General features: G+C 44.0%; 4 protein-coding genes across 4 annotated transcripts; 3 read left to right on the top strand and 1 right to left on the bottom strand.

The window, feature by feature from the left end:
- LOC8085862 (plastid division protein CDP1, chloroplastic) lies at nucleotides 456-5,263 on the top strand. The gene is made up of 12 exons (XM_002448722.2): nucleotides 456-877; nucleotides 1,201-1,314; nucleotides 1,414-1,551; nucleotides 2,175-2,279; nucleotides 2,392-2,514; nucleotides 2,597-2,965; nucleotides 3,055-3,150; nucleotides 3,231-3,356; nucleotides 3,448-3,513; nucleotides 3,598-4,332; nucleotides 4,423-4,616; nucleotides 4,710-5,263. The coding sequence occupies exons 1-12, from the start codon at nucleotides 632-634 to the stop codon at nucleotides 4,792-4,794; spliced, it is 2,397 nt and encodes a 798-aa protein (XP_002448767.1). The 5' UTR covers nucleotides 456-631; the 3' UTR covers nucleotides 4,795-5,263.
- On the top strand, nucleotides 5,954-8,027 carry LOC8085861 (pentatricopeptide repeat-containing protein At1g62590). The gene has a single exon (XM_002448721.2). The coding sequence runs from the start codon at nucleotides 6,153-6,155 to the stop codon at nucleotides 7,788-7,790; it is 1,638 nt and encodes a 545-aa protein (XP_002448766.1). The 5' UTR covers nucleotides 5,954-6,152; the 3' UTR covers nucleotides 7,791-8,027.
- Nucleotides 10,647-15,676, top strand: LOC8074822 (dolichyl-diphosphooligosaccharide--protein glycosyltransferase subunit STT3B). Its single transcript, XM_002448720.2, has 6 exons — nucleotides 10,647-11,712; nucleotides 12,492-13,025; nucleotides 13,495-13,949; nucleotides 14,082-14,204; nucleotides 14,917-14,976; nucleotides 15,210-15,676. The coding sequence occupies exons 1-6, from the start codon at nucleotides 10,852-10,854 to the stop codon at nucleotides 15,337-15,339; spliced, it is 2,163 nt and encodes a 720-aa protein (XP_002448765.1). The 5' UTR covers nucleotides 10,647-10,851; the 3' UTR covers nucleotides 15,340-15,676.
- Nucleotides 17,139-19,246, bottom strand: LOC8085860. Its single transcript, XM_002447271.2, has 3 exons — nucleotides 18,341-19,246; nucleotides 18,067-18,250; nucleotides 17,139-17,960 (listed from the first exon to the last, which is right to left on the bottom strand). Exons 1-3 carry the CDS (start codon nucleotides 18,982-18,984, stop codon nucleotides 17,304-17,306), a joined length of 1,485 nt encoding a protein of 494 aa, XP_002447316.1. The 5' UTR covers nucleotides 18,985-19,246; the 3' UTR covers nucleotides 17,139-17,303.

Genomic DNA, 23,052 nt, shown 5'->3' with positions numbered 1-23,052 from the left:
GGTGGACCTTTCGCCCAACGAAGAATCTTCTTCGTACGAGAATTTTATGGGAAAACAATCACAAAATCTAAGTGATTCTCGACACAGAGAAAAGGACATTTTTGGTATGCAACTTCTTAACTTGTTTCTTTCTGTGGATCAAGGACAGTTCAGTACTTGCTATGTTAGAGCTGTGCTAAATTTACTGGGCCATGAAGTATGAACCAGACACTACCTTCCAAAATGCCTGTATCAAAACTATATATAAAACATTTTTTTTAATTTGAAATTGCTGAGCTAGGCTAAGAAAACCAATGTTTGTGTGAGAGAGAGAAAAATGAAGAAAGATTCACAAAAAGAAAATGAAGAAAAAGAAATACTGGCTGCATGTCTCTGCCACGTGTACAAAGTGCGCAAGGACCAAGTCCACGGAGAGAGCACGATCCATCGGCCCCCAACCCCCCTCCTCCCTCCGGCATCCGGCTTCGCCTTCACGACGCCTCCACCTCCTCCTCCCTCCCCCTCTTCACTGGCGCTTTCTCCCTTCCGTCCCCTGCTTTATTCCCACCCACGCAAAACCCCCCCGACGCCCCGCAAAGCTCCCTCCGCACATGGAAGCCTCCGGCTAGGGTTGGTTCTCTAGACCCCGGCCATGGTGATGCCGACGATGGCCTCCGCGGCCGCGGCGGCGCTTCACCCGGCGGTCTCGACGCGGCGTGCGGGGGTCGGGAACGGCAATGCGTCCTCCTTGGCGGCGGGTGGACGACTTGCTGGCGGTGGGCGAGGGCCGGCCCTGCGTGCTAGGGTGGCCGAGGCCGCGCCGGTGGCGGCCGAGGGCGGCAGACAGGAGGCTCATCCCGCTGTATCCATGGTGGAGATCCCCGTCACGTGCTATCAGGTGAATGGTTCGAGTCAACTGCAATTTCGAAAATGACGCTCACCTTCTGTTGCTCTGATCGCCGCCTGATCTGATTCGGTTCGTTTTTCCGCGGCCCCCTGTCAATTAATTGTCTAGGCGGTTCCAGATTGAATCAGCATTTCCTATAACAAGACGAATTCATTGTGCGCATCTGTAATTTTATGCGCTTCACTCATTTATTAATAAAAAAATTTGTGTGAATGCCTTCTGAAATTTCGTCCTGATCAGTTCACATCGATTGGACCATTTGTCTTTTTTTAACTTGTTGTTTGACATGTTTAAGTTTATCAATTACTGTGTAGATGCTAGGCGTTACAGAGAAGGCTGAGAAAGATGAGATCGTGAAGGCTGCAATGGAGTTGAAAATTGCTGGGATAGAAGATGGATACACAGCTGAGGTGTCTACTTTCAGACAGGTTCCTGATTACTTTCAGACAATCTATTTATGTATGTTTTATTTTGTGAGGGGATGCAGTAACGCTGATGTTTATCATTTGCTTGCTGCCTTTTGTCAGGCTCTGCTAGTAGATGTCAGAGATAAACTTCTGTTCGAACAAGATTACGCAGGAAACATAAAGGAGAAGGTGCCACCTAGGTCCTCTCTTCATATACCTTGGAGCTGGTTGCCTGCTGCTCTGTGCATCTTGCAGGAGGTAATTCATAATACGGACATTTCTCATCAAAATGTCTGTTGGAACCATTCACACCACTATCAAGTAAATGCTAGTTTTGTTTGGTTGAGACTTTTCACTTTAATTGGCTATATGTTCAGTGAGTTCGTACTTACAGTGACCACCAAAGTGATATATATTTTGTGAAGTACCGTCTCTGTTTGTTCTTTATTTTACATCTGTCCTTTTTTTTTCTTGGTAATATACAATTCACATGTTAGGTCTTGGATTTAAGACGCCAAATTATGTAATATAACTTAGGAATAGAGCAGAATCTGTAACTTAATAGCCATAGACTCTGAAATAGTCACGAAAGGGCATACCCAGGTATCTTTAGGATCATTTGTGCTGCGTTTATAAAATATTGTATGTCCTTTCTTCAGATCAGGACATCAGGCAAGGCAGTGTAAAATGCCGAAATTGTCGCTATTGAAAATTTTCCATGCTGAATGCACTGTGAGCTTTGAAAACCCAAGCATGAAGGATGTCTTAGTATCCCAATTATCAAAGTTAAACATGCATATTTGGCTTCCCATTATGTACTGCAAAGTCAATAATGGTCTATTTGCTCTTCATCCATGTATGATGTTGCAGTATTGTTTCAGGTTGGAGAAGAGAAGCTTGTTTTGGAAATTGGTCAGGCGGCTCTACGACGCCCTGATTCTAAACCTTATGTTCACGATGTGCTTCTTGCAATGGCATTGGCAGAAGTAAGAATAGCATAAGCATAAGAATCCTTTTCCATATTTTCTTTAAGAGTTGCTCGATGAAATGTTTGGGAACCCCTCTCACATTTAGATGGTTTCATGCATTTCGTTGTAGTGCTCTATAGCAAAAGCCAGCTTTGAAAAGAGTAAAGTGTCCCTTGGATTTGAGGCTCTGGCACGCGCTCAATATCTTTTGAGGAGAAAACCATCTTTGGAGAAGATGCCCCTTCTTCAACAGGTATGATGTTATTACTTCTACATGAACAACTTCTAAATAGTAAATACAAATCATGCCATAACTTATTTCATGGGTGATCCAGATTGAAGAATCACTTGAAGAGCTTGCACCTGCTTGCACTTTGGAGCTTCTAAGCTTGCCTCAGACACCTGAAAATTCTGAACGCAGGCAAGGTGCTATTGCAGCTCTCTGTGAACTGCTTAGACAGGGCCTTGATGTTGAATCATCTTGTAGAGTCCATGATTGGCCTTGTTTCTTGGGTCAAGCAATGGACAAACTATTAGCCACTGAAATTGTGGATCTTCTTTCTTGGGACACTTTGGCTACAACTCGTAAAAATAAAAGATCATTGGAGTCCCAGAGCCAGAGGGTTGTAGTTGACTTCAACTGCTTCTACATGGCGATGCTTGCTCACCTTGCATTTGGATTTACAACCCGCCAGACTGAGTTGGTACCCTCTTTTTATCACCCACTTGGCAGCCTGTAGAAGTTGCTGTTTTTTTTTTTGCATAGTTTTAAATTTGTTTTACCTCTGTGCAGATCAAGAAAGCTAAAACCATATGTGAATGTTTAGTTGCATCTGAGAGCACAGACCTAAAATTTGAGGAATCTTTTTGCTCATATCTTCTTGGAGAGGTTATAAACTTATTATCTCAACTTGAATGATTTATTAGTTTAAGTTCCTTGCATTACTAGGACTAATGATTATCTCTCAGGAAACTGGCACCACAGTGTTTGAAAAGCTTCAGCAGCTTCAAAGTACTGGAAGTTCAAATTCGAAGAATTATGGGTTAGATAAAAAGAAGGGCAGCAGTGACAGGGTTACTGTCAACCAGTCACTGGTATGTTGCATCTGTTCAACTATAGCAAATAAGCTATATTCTACATTACTGGCTCATATATCTCATGGCAGACAGCTTTTTCTTTTACCAGGAACTGTGGCTAAAGGATGTGGCCCTTTCTCGTTTCGCAGATACGAAAGATTGTCCTCCATCTTTGGTTTGTACAATGCTACTTTTAGTAATCACATCCCCCACAACATCATCTGTGAGGTAATTTAGTTCTCTTATTCTCTTATGGCAGACCAACTTTTTTGGAGCTCCTAAGCGCGTCCTTAACACATCCAAGCAGAAACTGGGATCCCCAAGATCAGTCCTTTTGAGCTCTCAGCCATCTTCTAGTGCCTCAGCATGCAACAGAACTTCAGCAGAGCAGACCCCAAGATTGAGTCCAAACAGCCATCTGGGGGAGGCTGTTAAGCAACTTGCACCTGCCAACTTGGGGCTCCAATCATCAATGGATAGGCAAGTAAATGGTTCAGGGACAGCATCTGTTCCCCTGAAGCGCAATCCTGGATCCCATCTCAGAACATTGGAATTATGGGGACTAAGTGGAGATGTTATAGGAAAGCTTGCCTATAGTGCACTCCTAGGTTTTGTTGTATTTAGCACATTAAAATTGGTCAAGTTTCAGTTTGGGCATGTGAGATACACGAACCCAAGTAGAGAGTCTGCATCCGTGTCATCCTTGAATGAAGCGTCTGCATCAGAAGGTTCTTTTATCACCAGTGGTGTCAGGAAGCATTTTGAAAATTTGTCAAAATTGCTTTGGCTGAGTAGGCTTAATTCAAATAGCGGAGAAAGTGATAAGCACCCAGCAGCTAATGATATCACTGCTGCAGTTTGTAAGCAAAAGATGGATATTCAAGAAGCAGAAGCACTTGTAAAACAGTGGCAAGACATAAAATCTGAAGCTCTTGGCCCTGACTATCAAACTGACATGCTACCAGAGATTCTTGATGGTTCAATGCTTTCTAAGGTGTGTTTATGTGTCGGTTATCTATTTGCATGTGGTATTGCTTTACCTTTATTTATTTTATGTGTAATCAAATGCAATCTTTTGGAACAGTGGCAAGACTTGGCATTGTTAGCAAAGGACCAGTCCTGCTATTGGAGATTTGTGCTGCTGAATCTTAATGTTGTTCGAGCTGAAATAACCTTGGATGAAGTTGGTGCTGGTGAAGCAGCAGAAATTGATGCTGTGCTTGAGGAAGCGGCTGAGCTTGTTGATGATTCCCAGCCCAAGAAACCCAGTTATTACAGGTATTCAGTAGATATCATTGCTGTTGATTATTCTTTCATGTCCTGCTCTACGATGTAAACATGGTAATTGTATCTGTATGGTTTTAATTGCAGCACATACGAAGTTCAGTACGTATTGAGGAGGCAGAATGATGGATCTTGGAAAATCTCTGAGGCTGCTGTTCGGGACCTGACGTGATTTCTGCCAACTGGGCGAACGGACTACAGCCATGTCTTATCAGCCAAGCGAACAGAGCGGCCTTCGGCGGATAGGTCACAGGCAGATCTTGTGAAGTTCCAACGTGGCAATCTTAACCCATTAGAAATATGTAGTGGTACTATTAGGTTACCTGCAAATCAATTTGAGTTCTTTGCAATAGTTAGCCGAGTTCCATTTGGATGCTCGAGGTCTTGAGCTGCTTTCATGGCCAGCTCGGGAGACTTCTCGCTTCAGGATTTGACACAATAGTTGCTGGCAGTACAGATGCTAAGCACTGCTGATACCACATTCATCCTTTCCCGATATGGTATTAATTATGTTTTTTTAGTTTTTGAGTTTTACCCACGTGTAATTGATTTTTTTTATATGGACGTGTAATTGAACTCGTGACCGCCATTGTTCAAAGAACAATGCAATTCGCTGAATTGATGTTTTGTGTTTCACAGTACCTATCTGTTACTGTTTTGTAGTTCTGAGTTTTTTTATTTGAGGTCATTAAGATGCTCAAAAAAATAATTACATATTTAGGCTTAAGGATATTTTTGACTTTTTACACTCGCGGTTTGATACCGTTAAAGCTAAATTTGACGGAAGTGGTATGAAAGGCAAAAGATTTTAGAGCGATGGTATCTATGAGAACTTAACTTTTTTAATGGCTTATAAATTATCAACTTTTATAATAGCATGTAAGTAAAAGCCTCCAATAAAATCAGCATCAGCAGCTACGTTCGCTTTGAACTTATTAGCACTATTTTTTAGTTATAAAATAGTTTTTTTTTCCTCATGGCAAATCAGCATCAGCATTTGTAACAATGTTGCTATTAACCTCGTTGAGTAGATAGCCGTGATTCGGAATTTTGGCGTAAGGTCTCGTGATCTGCCGATGATTTTTACTATTGTCCAATTATTGTTCAATTATTGGCGCCTTGTTTAGTTCCGAAAACTTTTCACTTTCGTTTGTTTGTGACAAATATTGTTCAATTATGAAATAACTAGGATCAAAAGATTAATCTCGCGATTTACAGATAAACTGTGTAATTAGTTTTTATTTTCGTCTATATTTAATGCTTTATGCATGTGCCGAAAGATTCGATGTGACGGAAAATTTTGAAAAAAAAATAGATTTCGGGGTGAACTAAACAAGGCCCTACACCACAAGCGTAGCTTTGTTACGAATCTGTCCTACGAGCGACGACAGTTGATGCTCAGATCTCACCGTCTTCCAGTCCACCTCGTAGGCCACTGCCGTGTGCAGCCTCGGCCTCGCGTCGTTGTCCCTCGTTACGCCTACGCATCCGCGCCGCAAATTCGTTTCTTCTCTGCCTCCGCCATCCTCTATGCCCGCCGGCGCATGGCCGGCAGCAGCCGCAGCCACCTCCGCCCCGGTGTCCGCCGCGGTGCGCGCGGCCATGCGCAAGCTCGGCGGTCTCCTCCTCCGCGCGCACCGCCCACACTCCACCACGGCGGCCCCGGACGCCGCGGCCGTCGCGCCGACGTCGTCGCACACCCTCCACGACTACAACCGCCTCCTGGCGGCGCTCGCGCGGGACGGCGACGGCGACGCTGCGCTCCGCGTGCTCCGTCGCATGCGCCTCTCGTCGCCCCCGTGCGCGCCCACCGCCGCCTCCTACACCTCCGCCATGTCGGCGCTCGCCAAGGCCGGCCGCCCCGCCGATGCCGCGTCCCTCTTCGATGACATGCTCGCCAACGGCGTCGCTCCCGACCGCGCCGCCTTCTCCCTCCTCCTGCACGTTTACTCCTCCCACCTCCACCTTCCCGCCGCCGCGCACTCCGTGCTCCTCTGGATGACCGGACTCGGCCTCCCGCCGACCCCCATCGACTACACCGATCTCATCTTTTCCTTCTGCCGCGCCGGCTGCCTCGACAACGCCCTCCAGCTGCTCGACGAAATGCGCGCCCTCAATTACCCGCTGACACCACATACATTCGCGCCGATCCTCAAGGCAATCTGCGATAATGCGGACATCCAGGCAGCTGACGCGCTCATAAGCTCCATGCGCTCCTCTGGTTGCCTCCCTGATGTCGTCATCTACAATATATACATCCAGGGGTTGTGTAAGATCGGGGATTTTGATGCTGTCGAGAGGGTTATTTATGATAGTGCCCGGAATGGGTGGGAACCAGATGCAGTGACATACAGCACCTACATTGTTGGGCTTTGCCGCTCTGGATACATTGAGGAAGCATTTCAGCAGCTGGAAACTATGGTAGCAAAGGGACTACAGCTCACAGTAGTTGGTTTGAACATACTGTTGGACCACGTTGCCCAGAATCTTGATATGTGGGTAGGCAAGGAGGTCCTGGAGAGGTGCCAAGAACTGGGCTTTGTGGTCGATGTGGTGACATACAACACAGTCATGGATCATTTGTGCAAGAAAGGGAAGTGGCTGCGTGTCCTAAAGTTGTTCACGGATCTGCTCAAGAAACCAATAACACCCAATGTGCAGACATACAACATTTTGATTTCATGCCTATGCCGAGCTGGCAAGTTTGAGTTTGCCAAGTATGTGTTCAGCAGCAAGGGGTTCGTGGCAGACACTGTTACTTGTAACATTCTGATCCATGAGTTCTATGAGGCCGGAAAGGAAGGTGAGCTTGGTTTTTTGTTCGCTGATGTGAATGCTGGGAAGATTGCCCCAGATACCATCACATACAATACACTGGTTGATTGTCTCTTTAGGTCTGGGAGGAGGTCACAGGCTGTCAATTTTGTTAGGCATATCGATGGTGGCTACCCTACGGAGCCCGTTGCCCATTTGACATATTGGTTGGTTAGGAGTGGATATATACGTGAGGCATTGAGGCTGTTTGATGATATCCAAATAAAAGGACTGGTTTTAGATTGTAGGATTTTTGCTAATGTGATCAAGGCATTCTGCAGAAAGGGTCCAACAGAATGCTCAGATATGTCGCAATTGTGCTTTGTATTGGATAGGATGCTTGGAAGTGGGTAATCATTCTGTGGTATGGGTCTGTAACTTTGAAATGTCTGGAGCTCTGCTGATTCTTTTTCGCTACCTTGCATGGTACAGGTCTCATTATTTAACTTGCATGGTTGTACCAGCAGCTAATAGCTGCTGAAGGTTAGATGTGCCTTTGATTTCTTCATGTAACTCTTTGTCGTGCATACACTTGTAAAATACAATCTGTGATCTGAGAATTAATCATATTCAGCTCTGGTGTTATGTACTTACATGTGATGTTCTATCCTTCAGTTTTGGAACTATTCTGCTCATAACCTGTCTGTTCAGCGTTTTTTTTTACCTTAGCAGGAGCTCTGCCTCTGAATTAAGGAAAGATAGAGGTTTATGTACAGAAGTCTGTTCAGGTAGTTCATTCAACCAAAGTAGTGTCTATGGTAAAGATGACCTGCGTTGGTACCCTATGCTGGACTCATGGTCACTTAAGTTGTGGCTTGCGGGTGACAGATTATTGCAGCAAAACATGAAACAACCAAGAGTCTTGTTGACTATTTTTAGTGCTGATGATGTATTCAACCAGAATCTGGTTGTCTGTGAGAAGATCGGTCACCGGTGTTCTGCAAGTGCGAGCATGGTAAGGCTAGTCTCAATGCATGTTTCATGAGAGTGTCATGCACATTAATTAAGGTGTCACATAAGCAAAATTACTGACTTAGCACGGTCATTAAATTAAGAAGTTTCATCATATTAGAGAGGAGTTTCATCCTCATGAAACGGTTACCTAGTTTATAGTCTTCGTAACTGTGCCATGAAACTATGCTTTGAGACTGGCCTAATACTTTTGTTGCCACGCAAAGAGCTTGTGCTTCCAAAAGAAGAAACTTAGTATCTTGAGCTGCAGCCTGTATGCGAATAACTGGTTCATCAAGTAGAATAGAAGCATCTGTGTACCACTGTGTTGGGGGGAATTTTTTTTTATTTTTAACCTTTTTTAACAAAATTCCAAATCTAACACGGTTGCTTTTTATATTTTCTAATCTAACTTGTTTGGCCGTGTCTAAGTCGATGGTGTGGCCAAAACACGCTGTTGCGTCGCGTACATCGGCCCGACATGATCTGCCATGCCGACAACGATTTCCACATGGAAATCCTTGCCGCGCCACTCCAGTTGGCATGGCAGCACTGTAGCACCACGCCAAAGGTGCGGAAGGTCCAACCTTAGACAAACTGTATCTTTTCATATGATCTTACATGAAGATAATTTTTATATAAACATTATAGCTCTCAATGAGATCTACAGTTTTCTAGTTTTGAGTTTTAAAATTTAAGGTTGTTAAGATGTTCAAAACAAATTAAATAAAGTTTCAGCAGTATATTAATTGTATATATGTGCTTATCGTCTTAGAAAAATTGTATCTTACTTATATGGTGTCAAATGGAGACATGACCATCGATTGTTATACATATATCTCGATCTTCGTCTCTAACTGGAGAGTCAATATACTTTTTGGGAATGAACATGGGCCAAACCGATTTTGGATATGAACATAGAGAGTGGCAAGGTTTTGGGGATGGAATATTGGCCACTTGTTCCTGTAATTTGTTTTAACACAACTTTTATAGAAAATGCGAGTGCTTGGTACGTGTTTTCAAAAGCTGAAGTTCATCTATATTCCTTAATTAACTCCATTCCGCATTTGGCAACTTTGAATCATTTACCTATTTACATCTCGGTTGAGCACATATAATAATTAAGATATGTTTGTATATAAGAGCAAATTGCCAGCTAGGTAAAAATTAGCTAAAATTAAAGAGGACTAAGAGTAACTCCAACAGTCTTTCTAAACTCATTTGTTAAGCTAAATTTAGCCATTGTGACAAAAGAAAAAAAACAGAGTCCAATAACCTTTCTATCTTGTTTTTCTTTTCTTTTCCCAGCTCGGTATCTCAGCAAATTCGTTGTCCATATTTTCCAAGCGGCTCTTGCTCGCTATCGCGACGCTATGCGACACCTATGGTGGGCGGATGCTAATAAGATAAAAAAATCACATAACATGACAGATATAAGAAAATTTTTACCTAATCTATTATAGAACTCTACTTTTTTTATGGTTTTTCATTTTATATAATTGTTAAATCTTGTAATTTAGAATACATTTTTATCTTAGAGTTGCTCTAATAAGTGGACAATATTTTTAGTCAAATCTTTAACTAGTTGTTAGATAACTAGCTAACTAACCTTGACTAATTTAAGCCTAACTAATACTTAGCCCTAGCTCATCTAAAGAGGTTCTAAGGGCACTCACGATGCAGACTCTATCATAGAGTCTAAAGTTATTTATTACCTCGAATAACGTGGACTTAGAGTCTAAATAAGACTTGGAGTCTTATTTTTTCTATCTTTTTCTTCAATAAATATGCTGCCACATCAGCAAAATACCATAAATAATATGTAATTAATTGTCTTGGACTCTATGATAGAGTCTTGCATTGTGAGTGCCCTAATCTGATCGAATGTAGGTAGGATCTATATGTTGAAATCTAGATCAACTATAGCAAAATTACTCCACACCTACCATGGAGATAGTTTGAAACATAAAAAGTTTCTAGGACACAAATAGTACTCTACAAAAACATTTCTATTTTACCTGACATGTAGGGACAACCCTATAGCAACTGCCTCTACCGGAAAGGAAAACCCACGTGTCTACTGCCTTTCCAGCCAATCGCCCGCTCTGATTCTAGTGGAGACCCACCATCCAGTGTCACAGATGCGCCTACATGCGATCCTCCACGTCAGACAAGTGCCTTGGCCGGCCGGTCTGGTCCCACCAGTCAGAAAATTTATATCTTCCAAAAACCCAAATGGATGGATATCCACGAGAATCCCCGACCCGAACCTGCTCGCCGTCGCCTCCGCTTGGTCTCGCTCTCGCCGCATTCGTCTTCCCCGCCCGTCCCGTCCCGTCCCCTGATCTCAGATCCAGACCAAACGAACTCCGCACTAAACCCCCCCTTGCCCCAGGCGGCGCACGCATGAAACCCTAGTGACCCCATACAGATCTCCGCGTCCGGATCACTGCGCGGCGCCACCATGGCGACCTCTGCGCTGGACTCCCTCCCGGCGCCGCTCCGGTCGCTGCGGCTCAAGACGAAGCAGCAGGAGCTCCTGCTCCGCGTCTCGGCGCTGGCGCTCATCTACGTGCTCGCCTTCGCCGTCCGCCTCTTCTCCGTCCTCCGCTACGAGTCCATGATCCACGAGTTCGACCCCTACTTCAACTACCGCACCACGCTCTTCCTCACCGAGAACGGCTTCAGCGAGTTCTGGAACTGGTTCGACTCCGAGAGCTGGTACCCGCTCGGCCGCGTCGTCGGGGGCACGCTCTTCCCGGGTCTCATGGTGACCGCCGCACTGCTCCACCGCCTCCTCCGCGCGCTCTCCCTCGCCGTCCACATCCGCGAGGTCTGCGTACTCACGGCGCCCTTCTTCGCCGCCAACACCACGCTCGTCGCCTACGCCTTCGGCCGCGAGATCTGGGACTCCGGGGCGGGGCTCGTCGCCGCCGCGCTCATCGCCATCGTTCCTGGCTACATCTCCCGCTCCGTTGCGGGGTCCTACGATAACGAGGGCGTCGCCATCTTCGCCCTGCTGCTCACCTTCTACCTCTTCGTGCGCGCCGTCAACACGGGGTCGCTCGCCTGGGCGCTTGCCTCGGCGTTCGGCTACTTCTACATGGTGTCGGCGTGGGGAGGCTACGTGTTCATCATCAATCTAATCCCACTCTACGTGCTTGTGCTGCTTGTCACTGGGAGGTATTCGCAGAGGCTCTACGTGGCCTACAATTGCATGTATGTGCTTGGGATGTTGCTTGCGATGCAGATCCGTTTTGTTGGATTCCAGCATGTGCAGTCCGGGGAGCACATGGCTGCTATGGGAGTCTTCTTCCTCTTGCAGGTAATTTTCATTTGCACTCTTAGCTTTTGGCATGGGCTGATGCAATTTGGAAACTGAGACCAAATGAGCATCCTTTGAAGACTATATATAACTGATTTAGTAGATAGATTGCTATAAGAATGCTGGAGTGGTTTGATGTCTGGCATATTAGAACCTGTGTCCTATCTTCCGTTACCCGTGCTGGCGAGTGCCGAGTGGTGTTTGGCGTGTGCCCAATAAATCTGCCGAAGTGGATACTCTTGATCTAGTCATACACTTGCACCATGCTAGTGTCCATGTAACACTGAGATTAGAATAATCAACTCAACTTAAATGGGTGAGGTCCAATTAAATGCTACATTAGTTGCTTAAGTCTGAGCTGGCTGTAGCATGCATCAGAAATCATTGATTTGGGAAAATGCATATTGATACCAAAATACCTGACAACATTATCAGATACCCAAATGCCTGACAACATTATCAGATCCTGTTGCATTGCACGCAGCCTTTAGATATTGTTGTTGATTATCCTTCTTTCATTTACCGTATACAACTGTTGATTCTGTATCTGGTTAGTAAAGGTGAAATGGGTAATACGTGACTATTGAAGATGCCATCATCCCACTAGTGTTGTGATGCTTATTGCCTATCTTTATTCAACAACACTAGTGAAAGTGTAGTGCCATCCTGAATTTTTGATACTAGGTTTGCTGCCTATCTTCTGTTCTAGTTGAAAGTCTTCCTGTAGTTTTGGACAAGCATGGATAAATGAGGGCTAAAACAATCCTTTCTTTTATCAGGTTTTCTTCTTCTTGGACTGGGTGAAATACCTGCTAAATGATGCCAGACTATTCAAGTCATTCCTTCGAACTACTCTTACATGTGTGATTACTGTTGGCACCCTGGCTCTTGGAATTGGTACTGCATCAGGTTACATCTCCCCTTGGACAGGACGGTTTTACTCCCTGCTTGATCCTACCTATGCAAAGGACCATATACCAATCATTGCGTCTGTTTCTGAGCATCAGCCAACAGCATGGTCATCTTTCATGTTTGACTTCCACATCCTCCTTTTCCTGTTCCCAGCTGGCCTTTATTTCTGTTTCAAACGCCTGTCAGATGCCACTATATTCATTGTTATGTATGGCCTCACGAGTATGTACTTTGCTGGTGTGATGGTCCGGTTAATTCTTGTGGCAGCACCAGCCGTTTGTCTTATTAGTGCTATTGCTGCATCTGCTACAATAAAGAATCTGACCACTTTGATCCGGGCAAAGAGCAGAAGTCCACAGACTACTTCTGGAAAAACAACTGGCTCAAAGGCAGCTGCAAAGGTATTTAGTTTCTATTTTTTTCCTATTTTCTTTCTCTCAGTGCTATTTTTTACGATATAGTGAGCAGCAAAGCCTTGCAAGTCTTAGTCAAGGTGCACTTGATTGCTTTTACAATTTACTTTAGGCATTTTACCTCCTAGAAAAAGATGGAAAGCTCTAATATATAATTTCATATACTGATGAAATTTATGGATCTAAAAGGGTCACTGTTTTCCCAGGTTTTCTCCAGAGCCCTTGTTAGAAATGTGACTGTTGATTTAAGGGATCGATGTACTTTATTTAGGATTTGCAAAGCAAATATTTTCCGAGGATAAAAATTGTTTTAGTTTACTTCTATTTGACTATTACCGTTGACACAACATACATTTCTTTTTTTCCCCGATGTAATTTACTGAAGAATTGTATTTAGGTTAGAAATTTATTAGCTTTAACTTCACTCTGTAACTGATATGGGCTCTTATGTAAACAGGGTGCAGTTGATCAAAGTTTACCATTCCAACACAATGCAGCTATTGCTCTTCTTCTGGGTGCCTTTTACTTGCTAAGTAGGTATGCCATACACTGCACTTGGGTGACATCTGAGGCTTATTCTTCTCCATCTATAGTTTTGGCCGCAAGGGGTCATAATGGTGGAAGAGTCATCTTTGATGATTATCGTGAGGCATACTATTGGCTTCGTCAGAACACTCCTCCTGATGCTAAGATTATGTCTTGGTGGGACTATGGATACCAAATTACAGCTATGGGTAACAGAACTGTCATTGTTGATAATAATACATGGAATAACACACACATAGCTACAGTTGGACGTGCTATGTCATCTTATGAAGATGAAGCATATGAGATCATGCAATCACTTGATGTGAACTACGTGCTTGTTGTATTTGGAGGTGTTACCGGATATTCTTCAGATGATATCAACAAGTAAGATCATCTACTTAATCATGACGCAGTTTTCAATACCTTCTATTTAATGTGTGAAATGAACCAAAAACATTTTATCTTGCTATTTGTTTTATGAAGGACAGTTGGTCTTACTTAGCTGTTCTTTTCCAGGTTCTTATGGATGGTACGCATTGGTGGAGGAGTTTTCCCTGTAATCAAAGAGCCAGATTACCTTGTTAATGGGGAGTATCGTATTGACAAGGGGGCAGCACCAAAAATGCTGAACTGCCTAATGTAAGTTTCCAATACATTGACAAACCTTTCTTTGTGTGTTACTGTTTTCATTTGTTGCTCCATTTTTCCCCAAAACCTATATGTGAAACTTAAAAAATGTTTACGTTGTGAAGCCTCTCACACTCCCTCCCCACCCTCTGGAACTGCCATGTGTAACATTTTCTATGGGACAAATTCCTTCCTGATGAATAATGGATAAAAGTTTATCGTTTGAAACAATTTGTTTCATCTATTTTACTACATGCACTGCTTGCCTGCGGTTTAATGAATATATCTCTTAACCGAGGTGCTTTATTTGTGCTTCACTCACTACCTGGTATTAAGGTACAGCTGTAGTATCAACAGAGTTGCCAAAGTTTGTTAGTGCGCAGATCTTTGAACCTTTGAATATAAGGAAATTTTGTCTGATCTGATGTTTGTAGCAGATGCATGGTACTCCACCTTTAGTTGTTCAAATGGACTGTTTAGTTTTATTATTACTACCCAGATATGCATGATTATTTTCTAAAAAAAAAGATATGCATGATTATTAGAACTGCCCAAGTGAAAGCTGCCTTTTTATCTATTTACCGAGAGGATTCTTCTGAAAATATTCATTTTTAGCTCAGATTTGGAAAAAACAAACATTTATGTTGTGAGATAAGACATCTTTCTGAATCTGTGCTACTTTCTCTAACCTTTCCTGTGCCTTATCTCATACTATGTTTGGCAGGTACAAGCTTTGTTACTACCGATTTGGAGAACTTACCACGGAATATGGAAAGCCTCCAGGGTATGGCACATGTTTCTAACCGTTTGTGTTTCTTGACAAGTTCAAGGCTGTCTTATATTTTTGGTTTAAAATGAAGATGCCAATGCTTTTTATGTATTTCAGAAACAGTTGTATACAATTCAACATTATTTTAAGTTTTTTTGGTCATATAAGCTGGAAAGTATGCTTGTATGTTATAGGCTGCATATTGATGGAAGTATTCCTTTTTCTTTCTTTTTTTCTTTTCAATGCAGGTATGATCGTGTAAGAGGAGTGGAGATTGGCAACAAAGACATAAAACTTGAATACTTGGAGGAGGCATTTACAACTTCAAACTGGATAGTGCGCATATACAAGGTGAAACCCCCAAAGAACAGGTCCTGAGGCATCTTCGCTAGTGAAATGGTTAGAGCTATTACCTCAGACAAGTACATTATTGTCAAAAATCTGAGTGGCAGATGGCGGGGTGGTTGTTATTGGCACCTGCTTTGGCGAGACTGACTAGTAGCCATAGCATCAGTTCAGCTCAAAAGTCAAGAAGATCTTTCCCCTCATTTGGTTTAGGTGTGATGGGTGTCATTCAGAACCAAGTGTGACAACAGCGAGTACTTTTTGATTGTTAAGCATGTCATGACCGAACTTTGAAAGTTTTTGTAGGCGCAGTGACATATTTGAGTAGAAAACTTGTCTTTGATCAATGCAAGGCAATGCAAATTTTCCAGCACTAAACACAAAATATGAACTGTTGGTTCTGTTCTCTCTATTATGTGTTTACATCATCCAGTGTAGGCGCATTGAGCAGTTTTTATGCTGTCTTTCGTCATATATCTCATATCTTTTTTGTTAGCTTAAGGTGTGTGTTTTTTTAATAAAAGTTAGCAGAAGGTATGAAGTGCTTGTCACGTGGATGCATCGCGGCCTCAGAGGCAGCTTGAACATTGCTCACAATTCTAGCTCGTCAGTTCAATTGCAAGAACGCCCATATTTCCCGTGTGTCGACTCTTATGTTTACCATCCGGGTTTTAGACGTGTTAAGCCCAAATCTGTTCCTTATGAGCATTCTATTCATTTCTGAACACTCCGCGTCACTCGTCAGTATGTGCAAATTCCAGAATCCAAGAATATTGTGTCACTGCTCTTGTACGCCGTACACGAGAACAATCAGCCTTCCATCATACCGACGTGCTTACAGTGCAGTAGCGATCTGAGCTAGGCTAGGCTGTACGCTGCTTAGACTGTCTCTAACAGCTCTCACCCAAATACGAGTTGCATTTGTTGGTTTAGGTCAAGCACAGGGAATAGGTCTTTCACCCAAAACTTCTTTCGAACAGGGAACGCAAAATCACCCACCCAAAGGCCTCCAGCCAAGCCCCGTCGAGCGCCGCCACCTCCGTGTTGGCTGCTCCTCGCCGTGGACTTGCCTAGCTCGTCGCGCCATATACTCCTCGCACGGACACACCACGCCGGCCGCACCCTGCCCCTAGCCAATCCCCGCCGAGCGTCGCCCGCCTCCGTGTTGGCTGCTCCTCGCCGAGTTGGCCCACGCCCCGCCATGGATCCACCTCGCCGTGCCGGAGGCTCCCCGCACCATCTCACCACGCCGGCTGCACCCCGCCATGGATCCACCTCATCACGCCATGGATCTGGCAAAGGGGATGAGGTAGACCCACCTTGGCCCACCGCGACGACCGAACTCACCACCAGTCCACCACCATGTCCGACGGCGGCCTCGTCCACTACGGCAGCTACCTCCCCATCCCTGGTTCCAGTCGTCCCCTTCCCTCGTGGTGGCGGCCCCTCGCTGCAAGGAGGACGCAAAGAGATGGAGGGAGACGCATTTTTGCCTCGCGTGTTGCTCGGCACCCAAAATGGGTGTTGCGTTTGCCTTCTCTGTAGACTGCTTTTACACTGTGTGTCACCTATTTTTGATATGCGTTTTTGCTATGCCAACTCTGTTTGAGATAGCCTAAAATATGCAATTCTACCTGAGTCAAACCTTCTAAAGTTTTATCAAATTTAACTTTCTAAAATTTGATCACATTTATAAAAAGAGTATCAATATTGATAACATAAAATATATATGCAATAAAAATATCTCATAATAACGAATCTAATAACACTTATTTAACATCATAAATAATGATTTCTTTTGGTCAATCTCAAAATGATTTGACATGGTAATATGTTAGAATTGTACTTTTTTTTAGGGAGGGAGACAAGCGTACCGGCGCCATCGCTACTAATTAATTCAAAACAGCCAGGCACCTATATTTATGCAGGATGCAGGATTACATATGTACACTATTCTGTATTCTGTATATACACACACACGGATTCGACCAGTATCTTCATTTCCAAATGTTCTCTTCCCTTCTTCCAAGTACCTGAATCACACCGGCAATGGCTGCGCCGATGATGAACCAAGTCACCCCGGCCAGCATGACCTTCATTTCAAAACTGTTCACGACTCCAAGAGCAACGGCGCCGCCAACATGCTCCTGAATGCCGCTGCCACCTCCGGCAACCTTCTCCCCGTTGTAACCCACGAACCCCGCCGCGACTATCCCCAGAAGCAGCGGCGCCGTCAGGTCGATGCTTATGCCCTTCCTCCCGGCGCCGGCGGCCGCCTCACCCGCTGCTCCTCGCCTGCGGCCGTGGCCCTGGGGAGCGGGAGTGTCCCTTCCCCTCTGGTGAATGCTCGGCGGAGAAGCTGACGACGGCAGGTCCAGCTGTGGGCTCCAGTAGTCGTCGCGCCGGGCGTGTGCCGTGGCCGCGCCTTCCGTTTTGCGCCGGGCAGCGGCGGCTTCTTGGAGCCTCTCCGTCACGGGGTCAGCGGGCGCCGCTGCCGCCGCCGCCGCCAGCGGCGGCGGCAGGAGCCGCGAAGCGCGGATAATGGTGGCCGGGGCCGATGCCCCGAACCCGAATGGCCGCCAGTACCACCAGTTCGACATGGATCTGATGGTGTGGACCGCTGAGGTCCTCGACTGCCGTGCCTCCTCTGACTCCTGCGCGCAGCGTTCGGATTTCGTGGTTTCAGTTTCAGACGAGTTCAACGGAGAAGACAAGTAGAAGTAGGGTGCTGGACGGGAGGGATCAGCCATCATCAATCACCTGGGATTCTCTGGTCGCAGATTTCTGCTTCATCTCCTCGAATCTTTTCTGGAACTTGGCGACTTCGTTGAAGACGTTGGGCGCGCGAGCTCCCACGGCGTTGCCTTCGGAGACGCGGACTCTGCCGCGCGGCTGCTTGGACATCAAGAACTCGAGAGCCGCCAGGTCCGACCTCTCCACCATCCTGGATGAATGGATGACACAGCAGGAACCGCTGGGAATCAGAAGATCAATCGATGATGGATGGGCATAAATTCTTGAATGAATTACGTACGAGATGCAGTCGACGGGGCATGTGTTGATGGCGTCGACGATCCTGTCCTCATCGTCGGCCCACTGAGCGACGGCGCGGGCACGGCCGTAGACGGACTCGACGGCGAAGGTCCGGGACGCGTGGAGCGCGCACTTGAGGCAGCCGACGCAGCGCACCTCGTCGACGAACACCGCCCGGCGCTCGGACTCGGGGCCCAGCCAGGAGGAGTAGAGCGGGCGGCCCGTGTAGCCGGCGAACTCGGAGCGGCGCGCCTGCTCCTGGTCGTAGGCGAGGCGCGCGTCGGGGTCGGAGAGCAGCGCGTACACCTCGTTGAGGACGACAGCCATGTCATGCCCGCCCGCGGCGCCGGCCACGTCCGGGTGGCATCGCTTCTGCAGGGACCGGTACGCCGCCTTGATCTCCGACTGCGGCGACGACCGCTCCACGCCCAGCAGCTCGTACAGGTCGTAGTCCGACACCCACGAGCCGCGGACGCCCCCCGGCCTGTAGCCGCTGTCGCCGCCGTTGGTGCCGCTGCCGGATGCTTCGGCTCGGCACCTGTGGCGAGTGCTTGCTCGCCGTGCCGTGGGCGTGGGGGGCCACGAGGAGCCTGGCCTTGGGGCGGCAGGGGAGACCGAGACGGTGTTCACGAGAAGCGCAGGCATGGCTGAAGGCTGATCCACGGTCACTTGCGTTGCGTTGGTCGCCTGGCAGTGGCAACGGATAACTGAACCGTGGCAGGGGATGGGGGAAGACCCGAGGAGGAGGAAGCTCTGGAGCTGGGAGTCCGGAACTGTCACTGCTCGAGTGTGAATGGCCGCCTGGCGGTTACTTTTCCGCAGATATTTCAGCTCGTTGCTTTTGTACCTTTCGCCCCCTTTTTTCGCCACGGCGTTTTTTTTCGAAAAGTAAAAAGTTTTTTTACCGTAGCATTTTCGTTTGTTTGTGACAAATATTATTTAATCATGGACTAACTAGGATCAAAAGATTCGTCTCGTGATTTACAGCTAAACTGTGTAATTAGTTTTTGTTTTCATCTATATTTAATGTTTTATGCATATGCCAAAAGATTCGATGTGACGGAGAATCTTGAAAACTTTTTGGTTTTCAGAACTAAACAACGCCCACGTATGTGTATGCAGAGTTGGCATGAGAGATATTTTGAAGCATTGGGCAACGTGGACAACTGTCCATTCATACGAGAAAAGAGTTTGAGAGGATGGAAGAAAACTAGCAGGTAGCTTCAGATAACGTGTGCCTCGTGCCAGAACAAACATTTCGAAAGGATTTTTGTATCCCTATTTGGTTTTTGAGTTAAAGTTTACTGTCCGTCATAATATTTATATACATACATAAAATACTAAATATAAATTATTTGTAAAACTAAAAACATAATTAGAGACTAATTTGTGAGATAAATTTTTTAAGTCTAATTAATTCATAATTAGACACTAACTATTAAATAAATTAACATCCCCAACCAAATACCCCTAATATGTACACTGTGGCGCATCGTGCATATTACACCCCATAGACCCTATCGAACTACTCCCTCCATACCCAGATTAATAGACGTTTAGGACAGGATTGTGGTAACCAAGGAGTGATTAATTAGAGGCTAGTTTTTCTGCTTTGCCCCTATTAAATACTGTTCGCGTGGTAGATGTGTTTCGTAACTAAGTTGGTTGGCTTCTTGTGGGTCGAGGCAGCTCGTCGCGAGTTCGAGTCCTAGCCGTGCGCCTTTTTTTTTGTTCTTTGGTTTTTTCGCGCGCTGGGACGGGATGTGAATTGAGGAGACGCATGCCGCGCGCAAACGTCTATCTTTGTGAAAACAGCTCCAGAGGGAGTACAAAATGGCGGCTTCAACTATTTCAATCTTGCCGGTCCATGACAAAGGATTGATGGCGGGACGGGGTCGATGCTAGTTTTTTTTAATATTCCAATTCCATTTATTTTAGATTTAAAAGTTGTTTTGACTTTTCTAAGGATAGATACTGAACAATGGCTACTATTTTTTTATTGCTTTCTCTAAATTCTACCCTGTTTTGTAGTCTTAAGGCTTTTTCAGAATGTTTTCCATCAAATATTTGAATAAAACCAGTTCAATTTACATCCACCAATTATTTGAATGGAAAAGACACCGAAAACGTTGCATATCATTGTTTTATAGCTCTAGACATCAGAGAGCTTTTGATGCCCAAGGGCTTTGCTGATATTTTGAGGAAGACCTCAATGAGTGAATCTTTGCCTTGACGTCTTCATCTACTCAGGTCATGTTAGTTCCTAATTTTTTTTTCATTCCATCACATCGAATCTTTTAAGCCTAGTTACTCCATAATTAGCCTTAAGTGCTACAGTAACCTATATGTGCTAATGACAGATTAATTATACTTAATAGATTTGTCTTGCAGTTTTCTGACGAGCTATATAATTTGTTTTTTATTAGCTTCTAAAAACCCCTCCCGACATCCTTCCGACATATCCGACGTGACATCCAAAAATTTTTTATCTCCAATCTAAACAGAGCCTTAGAGAGAGAAAAAAAGGTCTCTAGAAGCCAATCGAGTACCTTTTTGCAACTGGTACAAATGGCGCTTTCTCCGGTTCTCTGTTGTTTTTCCTTTTTTTTCCTCAAAAAGACTCAAAGAAACACTTTCCCAAAGCAACAGAAACAAACTATTCTATTCTTTCTTTTTCTTGTTGTTATCAGGGCACTCACAATACAGACTCTATCATAGAGTCTAAAGTTATTTATTACCTCGAATAATGTGGACTTAGAGTCTAAATAAGACTTGGAGTCTTATTTTTTCTACCATTTTCTTCAATAAATATACTGCCATATCAGCAAAATACTATAAATAATATGTGATTAATTGTCTTGACTCTGTGATAGAGTCTTGCACCGGAATGGCCTCAGTCTTCGTCGGTCTCGATTATCCTTTTAAGGCTGGTGAACCTAGCTAGTTGGTGGGGTCCGTTAACTCTAAAATAAAAGTTAATGCAATGGCCCACGAGTATCCTTGCAGTGAAGTTTATCTATCACGTAATATGATAATAATAGTATTAGCATGATTCACTCGTAGAGTATTTGATGCCCATGCATATATGTTTGGGCAGACTTCTGGCAGTTCTGACTGTTTGTGGATACCTACGCTGTGACCGTGATCGTGACTTGGGCAGGTATCTGATTTCGGAGAAACGGAAATGAAAAAAAAATCGTCCCCTGTGTGACTGGTGCACATGAGATGGCACCGTACACTTGACACCGTTGCCTCTCGCGTCTCAACTGGTACATCTAACTCCTTGCAATCAAACAACTGCCCCCTGCGTCCTGGCGTTGATCTAGACAACGAAACATCTATGGCTTGTTTGGTTCCTCTCGCTAAATTTTAGCCATCTAAAATTATTTTAGCTAGCTAAAATTATTTTAGTTACTCTTGGGTGACTAATAAAACTAAACTATTTTAGCTCTTTTTGGTCAATGTGTTTGGAACTTTAGCTACTAAAGTGACTAAAGTTTAGCTAGCTAAAATTTAGCAAGAGGAACCAAACAGAACCTATACCTTGTATGGCCAGTGCCTAGCCAACAACAATCTAGATCTATAGATGCTAAATGGAATGTGTATATTGGAAGAAGAAGAAAATCAAACATGCTATTATGGCCTTGTTTAGTTTCCAAAAAATTTCAAGATTCTCTTTCACATCGAATCTTGCGGCACATGCATGAAATATTAAATTTAGACAAAAATAAAAACTAATTATACAGTTTGCCTGTAAATCACGAGATGAATCTTTTGATCCTAATTAGTCTATAATTGAACAATATTTGCCACAAACAAACGAAAGTGCTACAGTACCCAAAATCCAAAATTTTTGCCAACTAAACAAGGCCTAACTCATCATACTCCCTCCATACCAAAAAGAAAGTCGTTTAGGACAACGGCACGACCTCCAAAATCTAACTTTGACTTTTTATTTTTATAAAAATATTTATTAAAATATGGTATATGTATATTTTTATGAAAGTATTTTTCAAGACAAATCTATTCATATGGTTTTACATTTTCAAATTCAACAACTTAAAAGTTATTCATAATTTATATTCCTAATGTTTGACTCAAACATTGTCAACGACTTTCTTTATGAGTATGGAGTATGTATAAACCGACATGCTAGAGGGATATATGTTGGAAGCGGAAGAAAAATTATTAACTCGTCATATGTAATGAACCCACAAATCTTAGAATGCATATTGACATACTATATATATATATATATATATATATATATATATATGATAATAGTTACAGTGTGTAATAAGCATTATTAGATTAACCAAAAAAGTATTTTCATAATAAACATATCTAAATGTATAAATATTGATATAATTTTCTATAGGTATAATCCTAGTCAAACTTAACCAACTATGATGCAAACCTATGATATAGGTAGTATATTAGGTGTGTCATCGAACTTAGTTTTCTTATTTGTCTGTTTTTTGTCAAAAGTAGAGTACTCCTACCATCCTAAAAAAAATTGCACCACTACTATGTACCACCATGTAGTCATTGTGTTCTAGAAATAGAGGGAGAGAATCGTAATGTGGTTTCATAATATAAAAGTACAAAATATTAGCATAATTTAAAATGTTTTGTCCTTTATATATCTATACACTGAGTGCATAATAAAAATTATAATTTGAAAATATCTTGTACAGTAATTTAGAAGGAATA

The sequence above is a fragment of the Sorghum bicolor genome, chromosome 6 (assembly GCF_000003195.3).
Source record: "Sorghum bicolor cultivar BTx623 chromosome 6, Sorghum_bicolor_NCBIv3, whole genome shotgun sequence".
Lineage (NCBI taxonomy): Eukaryota > Viridiplantae > Streptophyta > Magnoliopsida > Poales > Poaceae > Sorghum > Sorghum bicolor.
Note: the sequence above shows the minus strand (reverse complement) of the source record. Positions and strands in the feature narration are given on the sequence as shown.

Coding starts and splice junctions, on each gene's coding strand:
- LOC8085862 (XM_002448722.2), top strand. CDS start 632: ATGGTGATGCCGACGATGGCCTCCGCGGCCGCGGCGGCGCTTCACCCG. Junction 1,315..1,413: donor AGGTGTCTACTTTCAGACAG/GTTCCTGATTAC, acceptor GCCTTTTGTCAG/GCTCTGCTAGTAGATGTCAG. Junction 2,280..2,391: donor TTGCAATGGCATTGGCAGAA/GTAAGAATAGCA, acceptor ATTTCGTTGTAG/TGCTCTATAGCAAAAGCCAG.
- LOC8074822 (XM_002448720.2), top strand. CDS start 10,852: ATGGCGACCTCTGCGCTGGACTCCCTCCCGGCGCCGCTCCGGTCGCTG. Junction 13,026..13,494: donor GCTCAAAGGCAGCTGCAAAG/GTATTTAGTTTC, acceptor TTATGTAAACAG/GGTGCAGTTGATCAAAGTTT. Junction 14,205..14,916: donor AAAATGCTGAACTGCCTAAT/GTAAGTTTCCAA, acceptor TATGTTTGGCAG/GTACAAGCTTTGTTACTACC.
- LOC8085860 (XM_002447271.2), bottom strand. CDS start 18,984: ATGCCTGCGCTTCTCGTGAACACCGTCTCGGTCTCCCCTGCCGCCCCA. Junction 18,251..18,340: donor TGCCCCGTCGACTGCATCTC/GTACGTAATTCA, acceptor CCATTCATCCAG/GATGGTGGAGAGGTCGGACC. Junction 17,961..18,066: donor CTGCGACCAGAGAATCCCAG/GTGATTGATGAT, acceptor CGCTGCGCGCAG/GAGTCAGAGGAGGCACGGCA.
- LOC8085861 (XM_002448721.2), top strand. CDS start 6,153: ATGCCCGCCGGCGCATGGCCGGCAGCAGCCGCAGCCACCTCCGCCCCG.